General features: G+C 41.4%; 1 protein-coding gene across 1 annotated transcript in view; it reads left to right on the top strand.

Moving 5' to 3' along the window:
• The window catches only part of RTTN (rotatin), a 165,538-nt gene extending 157,613 nt beyond the window's left edge, over positions 1-7,925 (top strand). Inside the window, exons 47-49 of the mRNA XM_077752674.1 lie at positions 5,553-5,656; positions 6,665-6,734; positions 7,531-7,925. Coding sequence (XP_077608800.1) covers positions 5,553-5,656; positions 6,665-6,734; positions 7,531-7,616 — 260 coding nt within the window. The 3' untranslated portion in view covers positions 7,617-7,925. The remainder of the gene's footprint in view (positions 1-5,552; positions 5,657-6,664; positions 6,735-7,530) is intronic.
• Positions 7,926-11,354: the final 3,429 nt, after the last annotated feature.

The raw sequence follows: 11,354 nt of genomic DNA, 5'->3' as shown, positions 1-11,354 counted from the left end.
GTGTGCTCCCCACCACCCGGGGCAGCTGCTTGGAGTCCAGTGTCCCCATCTGTAGAATAGTCCTTCCTTTCTCGGCTCTGGTGGAAATCAGTTTATAAACACACGTAATGTGCCTGGTATCATGTTTTGAACATGGTAGTTGCTCCGGCCGGCTAGATGAATTCGTTTTCCTTGCATGTTTTTAACCTCAGTCTTTTTTCAGACATGTTTTCCTGTGACACGTGGAGCTTTCTAAGTAAGTGACCGTGATTCTGCTTATGTTCTCCCGTGTGTGTAGTGGTGATTTTCTTTTTCTGATAATTATTGAATAGCTGGAAACATAGGGAAAGATCTTAGAAGCTCAGTCAGCTTTTAACTTATGAAATGAGCTGTGGATCTGAGCTCTGCTTTTCCGTAACTCCTCCACTGACGCCGTGCTCACAGTCGCGGAGATGAGCCTTAGCCTTCCATTTGGTAAAGAGGGATAACGATAGGCCCTACTTCCCAGGGCAGTGAGTGTGCATGAGGGCTCCGCCTCCATGCCTGCTCTCATCTATTAGTTATTCTTTCTGCAAGGAAGGTTTTTCTTTGGGGACCACTCACTACAATGTTATTACTAAGAGAGTTGGAAAAAGTACGGCATAAGAGAACTCAAGGAGAAGTCTGTATTTTCCCTCTGGATTGATTTTTAGCATGTCTTTGTCACAGTGATGCTCTCTCTTCTTCCTTAGCTTAAAGCAGATGGACAAACTTACGGTAAGAAGGAACTTCCTCAGTCCCACAGACCTGAGATCGGGGCCTCCGAGGCAGGAATAGGAGGTGGCAACTGTGCAGTTTGTTTATGGCCCTTTGAAGGCATGTCACAGGCCCAGCCCCCCATTTCCACTTAGGGATCCAGGGGGAGGGCTTAGCAGAGTCCCCTTGCTTAAAAATTCCCACGTAAGACTGCAGAATTCTGATCATTAGTGCCCAAACCTGTGGTGTGATGGCCAGGAGTAGAGTGGGTTGTGGGGCTTGGAAAAATAGATCCAGAGTATTCTTTGTTTCTATAAATGTCAGGCAAGGTCTCCTCTGAAAACAACAAAAATATGCTAGATAAAATATATCAAAATTGACCTTAAAGAAACCAAAGTACTGAAAAAACAGTGGGAAACTCCCAGGCCAATTTTGATTGAAAGTCTATGCCTAGAGAAACACAAAAAATATATATGAAGTATATATTTTTTTGTCTCAGGGACATTTGCCAACATTGTATGTTTGGCTTCTGTTTATGCATGTCAAGGAGTCAGGGAAATACATTCAGCAGTATCCACGATGTATCCACGGTTTTGGGCCATCTTGTCTATATTAAGGTGGAACTCCAAAGAACTAACCTCTTAGGAGAAAGATGAATCAAAATTAAATTGGTCCCCCACCCACACCCAGGTGATTATAGAGAAAAGAAAGCGATCTGCCACTCTGATGGGTGCAGGACAAGTGCACGCTGAGCCTCAGAGAACCTCCACAAATAACTTCTCTGAAGTATTAACTAGCGTACAGGGAAATGAGACCAGTCACATCAGGACACATGGCAACATGTGGAAGAAGCAGCAGGGAGAAATATACCACCTTTATTAGAATTATAAAACACAGAGTTAAAGATACATTTACTCATACCATACTTAGAAAAATAAGTGACAAGCTTGGAAATGTTTGCAGGAGATAGGAAAGTGAAAACTTAAAATATTCGAAGTAATAGCCAAATTCTATGAATATTTATGCGTCCAACATGGGAGCACCCGGATACATAAAGCGCCTACTACCAAACATAAGGAAATAATCGACAGTAATATACGTATAGTAGGGGCTTTAACACCCCACTTACATGTATGGACAGATCATCCAAGCAGGACTTCAGCGAGGAGACGGTGGCTCTGGATGACACAGCAGCTCAGATGGATCTAACAGATAGATTCAGAACGTTCCATCCTAAAACAGCAGAATACACATTCCTCTCCAGTGTCCATGGAACGTTCTCCTGAATAGATCATACATTAGGCCACAAAATAAGTCTCAACAGATTGAGAAAGTCTGAAGTCATACCATACATCATTTTCAACCACAACACTATTAAACTAGAGATCAGCCACAAGAAAAATTCTGGAGGTTTATCAGAAAGTAAATCATATGCTACTAAACAATGGCTGGATCAACCAGGAAATCAAAGAGGAAAGCAGAAAGTACCTGGAGACAAATGAAAATGAAAACACAATAGTCCCAACATCTTTCGGAGGCAGGGAAAGCTGTCCTTTATAAAAGGGACAATTAGAGCAATGCAAGCAATACAAGCCTGCCTCGAGGAGAATCTCATGTAAACAACCTAACCTTACAGCTAAAGGAGCTGGAAAAAGAACAAACAAAACCCAAAACCAGTAGAAGGAAGGAAATTATAAAGATCAGAGCAGAAATAAATGAAATAGAAACCAAAACAGCAGTAGAACAGAACAATGAAGCCAAGAGCTGATTCTTTGAAAAGATCTACAAAAATGATAAACCTTGAGCCAAACTCATTAAAAAAATAAAAGAGAATTCAAGCAAAATCAAAAACAGAAGAAATAACAACTACACCACAGAAACACGAAGAATCATAATATTATGGAAAATTATATGGCCACAAATTGGACAACCTGTAAGAAATGGATAGATTCTTAGAAACACATAACCTCCCCAGATTGAACCAGTTAGAAACAGAAAATTGGAACAGACTGATTACCAGTAGTGAAATCGAATCAGTAATGAAAGAAAAACTCCCAGTAAACAATAGTCCAGGACCAGATGGTTTCAAAGGTGAAGTCTGCCAAACATTTAAAGGAGAGTTATACCTATTCTCAAAGCGTTCTATGAGGCCAGCATTACCTTGATACCAAAACCAGATAGATACTACAAGTAAAGAGAACTATAGGCCAATATCTTTGATGAATATAGATGCAAAAGTCCTCAACACAATATTAGCAAACCGTATCCAAGAATACATTAAAAAAATCATTCACCAAGGTCAAGTAGGATTTATTCTATTCCCATGATTCAATGATGAATCCATATTTGCAAATCAATCAATGTGATATCACAGCAGCAAAAGAAAACGATAAATGCCACACAGTCATCTCAACAGATGAAGAAAAGGTATTTGACAAAGTACAACATCCATTCATGATAAAACCCCTCAACAAAGTAGGTTTAGAGGGAACGTATTTCAACATGATAAAGGGCACATATGAAGAACCCACAGATAACATCATACTCAGTGGTGAAAAACAGGGCTTTTCCCCTAAGATTAGGAACAAGACAAAGATGCGCACTCTCTACCACTTTTATTCAACACAGCCCTAGAATTCCTAGCCACAGACCAGAAAGAGAAGAAGCATCCAGATTGGAAAGGAAGTAAAACTGTCAGTCTCTGCAGTTGACATTATGGTGTATATAGAAAACCCAAAAGACTCCACCAAAAAGCTACCAGAACTGATAAATGAATTCAGTAAGGTCGCAGGATACAAAGTCAATATACAGAGATTGTAGTGTTTCTATACACTAATAATGAAGTAGCAGAAAGAGAAATTAAGAAAACAATCTCACGTACAGTTGCGCCAAAAAAGAATACAATGCCTGGGAATAAACTTAACCAAGGAGGTGAAAGTCCTATACTCTGAAAACTATAAAGATGACGTCCCTAAATATGTAATTAAATCAAGAAGAAAAGTAGTAAGTAAAACTCATTTCCTACTTACCTAGCTACGTTTTACTCTTATCTTTTCTCTTGAGGTTATTTATATGTGTATGTGGGTGCTCACTCCATAGCTATTAAAAGTGTTTAATGTGCCTTTTTTGTATGCATGGTATATTTCACAATGAAACATTTTTTAAAATTTATCCAGCTGCATCACCTCGTGGGGGCACCACACTAATCTGTGTATGTACTTTATTAAAAATGCTTGACGGACAGTAACTGGGAGAAGGAGTTATTATAAACTTATTTAGATCATGGGTTATATGCTGTGTTTAGTGCACTATATAAAAACACCACTGGGTGAATCTCAGAAAGACACATGGGAACCACCGTTTCATTTGATGATGTGCCACCTCCAACCTCACAGAATGAGTTCATCAGGTAACCAATTATGTAGGCGAGTCATGGGGAAGCCGTGGGAGAAGCCAGGGAACGCACAGGAGCTGGGTGAAGGAGCAGGGGCTGGTTGGCAGAAAGGTGAGCATCGTGTGCACCTTCTGCACTGTCCCTCGAGTGTACAGAATTCACTTATGGAATTCTTTTTTTCTTTTCTTTTCTCAAATAAATAAAATAATTTATAAGCAAAAACTAATAGAATCACCTAAACAGCATTTTTGTTGCTTTATTTATGGAATCTTTCTTTTAAAAACTTTTTTTTAATGTTTTATTTTTCAGAGACAGAGAGAACATGAGGGAGGTGGAAGGGCACAGAGAGAGAGAGGGAGACACAGAATCTGAAACAGGCTCCAGGCTCTGAGCTGTCAGCACAGAGCCCGACATGGCGCTTGAGCTCGTGAACTGGGAGATCATGACCTGAGCCAAAGTTGGACCCTTAACTGACTGAGCCACCCTGGCGCCCCTTGTTATGGAATCTTTCATCCAACTAGTATTTATTGAACCTCTAAAATGCATTGGCACTGTGGTTGGAATGTTTATCAGTGAGCAGATAGACTTTGCCCTCGACCAGGCTACAGTTAAATCAGATGCATCCAGTAGAGTGGGAATGGTTAGAGAGACAGACAGAGCCCAGTAACAGCCCTTAAGAATGGAACGTGCTTTTAAAAACACATTTTAGAGGAAAAAACACTTTGATACTATATAATGATATATAAAAATAAGTAAGAAGATAGGTTCATATACTCTTTGGAAACACCCTGACAAATCTCCTAGGGACTGGACTTCACTGTGTCTTCCCTTAACATGAGTAGGATGCTGCAGATGATTCGTAAGTCCTGATTTCACACTCTGCGTAGCTGTGCAAGAAGGGGACAGGTCTTGTGTGGATATGCCTTTAAATCACATTTTCCTCTGACACATAAATACACAAAAACATTTCTCCAAAATGTTTAGTCCTTTTTTAAAAGGCTTAATTTGATATTTCTTGCTTATTGTTTTATATAGTAACCCATGCGGTTGATGTTTGTATGATGGTCTTGATAATTTATCATAAGAGCAGATCTGTTTTCCTGCACACCAACATGTGAGCTATAATTGGACAGCTCATTTACACAACACTTTGTGTAATTACTTACTTCTGCACTATTGTTGTTGAGTTGAATGTGCATTTGCTGAATTAGGGCCAAAAGAACGAAGTGGCCACGGCCTTGCTGACTGTTGTGTCATGAGGATAATTTGCTGTGAGGTTGTCCGTCCTCCTACACATAGTACATAGGACGGTTGCATAGTCTAGTGATGCCAACTTTGTGTGTGTTCTGAAGGGGGCAAAGGGACTATCTGACTAGTCCAAGATCAGATGCATTGTGATGTCTGGGACTGAACTTTTTTTTCCCCCTAATGTGTTTATTACTAGAAAAAGTCATTAGTGTGCTAGCTGCCTGTCTGGAAAGCGAGAATCCACATGCTCAGAGGATTGGAGCAGCTGCGCTTTGGGCTCTGATTCACAATTATCAAAAGGTCAGTTTTTAAAGTTATTGTTCTAGCCAGGGGCAAATACAAGCCTCTGAGAGTGCAGCCAGGGACGCCCGAGGAGCAGCAGCAAGATTACAAAAACAAAACAAAACAAAGAAACGAATTCAGGGACCTTATTGCCGTGTGCATTTATACAGTTAGTGAGCCATCAGTTGAAATCATTGTCATTTAATTAACAGGATGTCTCAATGACTCTGTTGGGTGAATTCTCCTTTTGGCATAGCCTGATTTGGCATATTGGCATGACGTTAGTGTAGACCATTTCTGCTGAAAGACGTATTAAGGACAAAAATACATCCTGAAATAAAACCAGGTAGGAAAGCTTTATCCAGCTATGTGGCTCCTCCTCGTCTTGCCCTGATCCTCCGGCGGCCGCAGCCCAGGGCCGGCCGCAGGGGAGCGAGAGCAGGCGCAGCTGCGCACTTGCCCACTCTGGCCTTTGGTCTGGTCTTTCATTGCAGACATCCCGCGCCTGAGACAAAAGCCCTTGTGTATCTAGCGACTAAATAGTGACAGAGAGCGTTAGGATAGGCAGCATCCCCGAGGGGTGCCCTCTCTGTGCAGCCGGCGAGGGGACCCGGGGCAAGAGGCGGGGCTTTTGCCTTGTATCCCCGAGGCTTCGCACGGGACTTGGCACTTCACGGTCACTTAGTAAATATTTGTTGACCGACTGTCACTGTTTGATATATTTTATCTGAAATCTGGAGTTGGAGGGAATACGAAATATTGAAACCAAGACTGAGTCTTCCTCTAAGACTTGAGATTAGGGGAGGGGGGTAAGGGAAGCGCGGAGGTAAAGACCATGGAGCAGCAGAGAGAGAGTCCCGTTAGAGAGGGAAGGATATGGGTGACTTCCGGTGGGCTGTGCGCCTGTGTGATCCCGGGACCACCTTCCTGTGTGCCTGTGGTCAGCTGCGGGCGGTAGCATTGTAGTGTCCTGACCCTTAGCCTGTGGGAACAGGCCTGATTCATGGGCTGCTCTGTTTTCTCCAGGCAAAAACAACTTTGAAAAATCCATCAATAAAAAGAAGAGTGGATGAAGCGTATTCCTTAGCAAAGAAAAGTAAGTTTTATTATGAAACACATTACAATTAAACTTGGATGCTATTAAGTGAATTATTTGATTAATGAAATATTTGGATAGTTCACGGCAAAAAGACAGTTTTCAACACTGGTCCATGCTTTTCATTACGTCACTTTTTAAATAATAAAATGTTATAATAGATGAAGGTTTGAGAGAGTAATTTCTCAAAATGTGTCTGTGATCTTTCTCCAACTCCTTTTTTTTTTTTTTTCTTGCACTAAACATCCTTTGCCAGTGGCTACCACCATGCTTTAGTGTGTCCTTAGGTGATAAGAACTGGGCCCAATTAGAATTGACCTTGAACAGAAAACTTTGATCTAACATCAGGGAGTTGAATTATAGTCTCCGAGAATAGGTCCCCAGCCCTTGTCTCCTCTCAGCCTGTGGTGTGATCATGATATGAGGCAGGGTTTTCTTTTCACAGTTCATTTTTCATTTTAAGTGACACAGATTTTCAATGAGCATTCTTCTTTGAACACTTTTTTATGCTAAGGCACGGTACTGTGTCCTTGTGCGAAGTCTTTTAGTTATTAGTTTGTGTTAACTAGTTACTAATTTTGTTACTAATTACTTAGTAACTAATTTTTTTATAGTCTGATTCTTTATAAGTGGCTTATAGTTTTTTTGGTTTCTTGCTGTGACCATGAGTTTCTAGAGGTACTGAATCTAGAGGCTTAAGTTTAAATAAAAAATAAATATGACTTCTGGCTGCTCTTAAGTGCAGTGCTGAATTTAATAAACTTACTGTTCCATGTTCTTTATTTTTCTCTTTCAGCTTTCTCGAACTCAGAAGAAAACCCTCTAAATGCCTATTATTTGAAATGTCTTGAAAACCTTGTTCAGCTTCTTAATTCTTCCTGAGCCCCCGCGAGGGGCTCCTCCCGGAGACCGACAGCCGCCACAGGTGAGCCCACCTCCAAGCAGGCTCCGTGTAGCACCTGTTACCTGGAGACATGCTGAGTCTCTGCAGAGCACATGCCCTTCCTCTTCGATGGGAAGCAGAACGGGTGACACCCTCGTTGCGTCCCTTCGCACTGGCCCCATGAGAAAGAGCAGCTGACGAGAAGAGGGTGAAAAAATCACATAGAAACTTTGGGGAACATAAGCATTTTTACCTTTTTCTATGCTTTGTAAAAATCCTATTTAACAGTTATTTAATAAAATATTTTTCGAAACTGAAAATTGACTAATGCTGCTTGCAGATTTTTATCGGTGTCATGAATATAAATTTTAGTAATTGAAAGATGACACTGTGTTCTGATTTCCTTTTTTCCTTAATTTATTACATGGAATTTGGCTCTTGTCAGTACAAATCCTTACTTCACAAACCTTTATTTTGCCCAGGGCATATCCATTAGAGAAGAGATATTTGCATGTAAATGTCTAGGATTTTGTGAGTAGCTTCTTTATGCAGTTTTTAGTGATATTAACTCATTTGCCTATGATTTGTTAACTTGTTACATTTTATTATTTTCACCTCTCAAATTCTGAAATGCTGTGTAATAATAAAGGAGGAAATAGAATTTATGATCACATAGGGCCTGGGTTCAAATTCTCGCTTAGGGCCAAGACATCGTGAAGAATAAGACTTAATAAAATCTCGCAGGGGGAACAAGTTCTGTCAGGTGTGATGTAACCTTAACTGGCACGTAGTTCTGAACTGAGAACTTAAATTAGAACCAATTCAAGTACTGATTACTTTTGGCAGTTTTCCCAACACTTTTGAAAGTAAGAAAATTGTGTCCAAGAGAAGAAAAACAAATATGTGTGTGTGTGTGTGTGTGTGTGTGTTTGTGTGTATACGTGCACACACAGTTACATACACACATTATTTACAGAAAAGTTTTAATTGAATTGTTAACAAAAAAAATAACATTTTTTTAAAATTTTAGAGAAAAAGAGCAAGCAGGGGAGAGGAGCAGAGGAAGAGAAAGAATCTTTAGCAGGCTCCATGCTCTGCAAGGAGCCCAGGACAGGGTTCGATCCCATGACCTTGGGATCATGACCTGAGCCAAAATCAAGAATCAGACACTCAACATGCTGAGCCACATAGGCACCCCCAAAAATTACATTTTTAAAGTGCTTTAGCAAATTGCCGTCACTAAAATAAGCCAGAAGATGTTAGCTAGAAGCATGAGCACGGAATAGATGTTTAAATAGTGAGATAGAAGCAGAAAAATTTGTAGTGTCTGAAAATTATTGATTAGAACAATGGATCTAGGAAGTTCAGAAGTTTCTGGGCTGCCTAAGGTAACTCAAAGAAATGGACATGCCAATATTCTGAAAAATTCACCCGATTCTGAGAGCAGGAATCAGGAATTATTTCTACCTTTCCTCCTGGTTTCTTATATTCTGTGCTGTTTTCTTGGTATTACCTTGTAAGCCCTCACTGATGAATAATGAGATGGATTTCTTCGTAACTTCCATTTAAAGGGCTCTTTCTGTGTCACAGGCGCTATTCTTAGAATGTTTATTACTTAATCTATCTTCCTCTAAATGACTGTTTTCCCTGTGTTGGAGGTGAATACATGGAGGCTGAGCATGGCTAGGGAGTTTGTCTGTGGCTGCCTGCCTGTCTATCCTGTGCTGCCTCCTTGTTTTTCCTCACCGCAATTCCTGTCTTTGTATTTGGATCTTAAAGCTAACAGCCATTTTTTTTCCTACAAAAAATCAGATCTCTCCAAGGAAATAACTATTTCCTTTATGGTTCTTGATTGATTGATTGACATATCAGGTATCCTTTGCCTCACATCTTTAAATCAGGAAGAGTGGTGATTGATTATTTTCCCTAGCAGTTCAGGGTAGTACTGTGGAGGGATGTGTAGCCCAGTAGCTCAAACCAGGCGGGGATGTTACCTGCCGAAGCCCAGGAGGTCTGTCACCCAGAAGAGGGACAGAGGCCATGGCTTCAGGAGGAGTTGGGCTACCATCTGTAGGTGTCCAGGGACACGAGCCTCAGAGGCATGGAGCGCCCTGGTGCTGACGGCAGCCCTTCCTCTCTGTGTCTCTTCAGAGAGTGTCTAGCCAGCCAGTGGAGAAGCTGGGAAGCAGGAGGTTCCGCAGGCCACCGGCTCAGTGTGTCAGCAGCTGGAGCATCGCAAGCCCCTAAGCTTGTTGAAATGCAGCTTCCTGGACCCACTGAAACAGTCTTAGGCCCAAACCAGGAGAATTGTTAGTGAGCTCCCCGGGTGGTCTTTACACTCACCACAGCTTGAGAGCCGACAGTTCATTCCCCTGCTTTTACAGAATACTGCCTGGAACTTGAAAACGATTTAACATTACTCAACTACTTACTAATGAAATAGGACTTGAATCTGGGTGTCTTGAATGCTAGTCAAGTGTTTTTTCTATTACACATCCCTAGTTTAGGCAAAGATTCAGAAAATAGGTGTCGGGGACCAGTTCATGCCTCATGCTCTCCAAATTTCCCATCTCCTGGCCTGTTTGGTTGGTTGGGTTAGTATTGCTAGTGTGCTGGGAATGCACACCAAGCCTGTACTATTTTAACCAGAATGTGCAGACATTGATCCAGAGGCTTCTGAATTTAAGACCTTGAGCAGTTTGTGGGAGGAGGTAGTCCTTGGTTTCGAAAACAGAGGAAAAAGTAGACTGCTTAGGAGACCTATCTGGAGCCTTTACTGCTCTTCCTAAAATCACTTTCAAAAATGAGTAACTGGCTGTATTTTTCTTTGGTGTTCTGTAAAGAAAGGAGTGAAAAATAGAATTTGCCCAGTTAACTGCAGGTCATCAATTTCCCTTTGTAGTATTAAATATACTCATCTTCTGTAGTAATCTTACATCATTCATCTTTTGGCACTTTGTCTACCCCCATTTCCTGATATCTGCTTCTTGACTCATGATGTTCCTTGAATTTGGCAGATTGATGGATAGGAATAATGATCCGCATTCCTACTGTTGCCATAGACACCAGGTATGCATACGGTTCTCTTATGGAATGAGAGAGCGTAACCGAGTGGTTACGGAAGTTGGTCTCTGGAGCCACATGGACCTGGTGTCAACCCTCGCTTCATCCGTGCACAGCAGGGGCTACCTTGGAACAGCCTCGAGGCCATTTCTGCCACTGTAACGGGGGAGGAGGCACCTGCCTTGTAAAGTTGGGGACAGGTTCAAGTGCCCAGCATAGTATACCTGGTACATAGTCAATTGTCCCTTGGCTGTTATTAGTGATGAATTATTCTTATGTAGTTATCACAAATGTGTCTCTTTCTCATTAAAACACTAAATCCTTTGTGCCGTTGCAACCCTTCTATCTCTGGGGGTGGGATAGGCTGGGAAATTAGTTCTGTTGTCAAAACTGAGGTTTCAGCATTCCAAAAGGATTGTCAGTTTCTAGTGGGGATGTGCTCACTGTCTTGAGGTCACTGAGCTCATTGAGTCATCACCTAGAGCCTAAGTCTTACACAGCCCCGTATGGAGGTGTTCAGTGCAGCTAGGTAGGCTTGGTACATTTTATTCTGCTTGTCAGATTGACTGTGACTTGGTGAAATAGTGCTCTTCCCCAATTTGGCTGAGAAACACAAGAAATAAAAACATAGCCTCCAAAAGAAAAGCTCAGCTTAAAGAATCTGTCAGTGTGAG

The sequence above is a fragment of the Crocuta crocuta genome, unplaced genomic scaffold, assembly GCF_008692635.1.
Source record: "Crocuta crocuta isolate KB4526 unplaced genomic scaffold, BGI_CrCroc_1.0 scaffold101, whole genome shotgun sequence".
In the NCBI taxonomy this organism is placed as follows: domain Eukaryota; kingdom Metazoa; phylum Chordata; class Mammalia; order Carnivora; family Hyaenidae; genus Crocuta; species Crocuta crocuta.
Note: the sequence above shows the minus strand (reverse complement) of the source record. Positions and strands in the feature narration are given on the sequence as shown.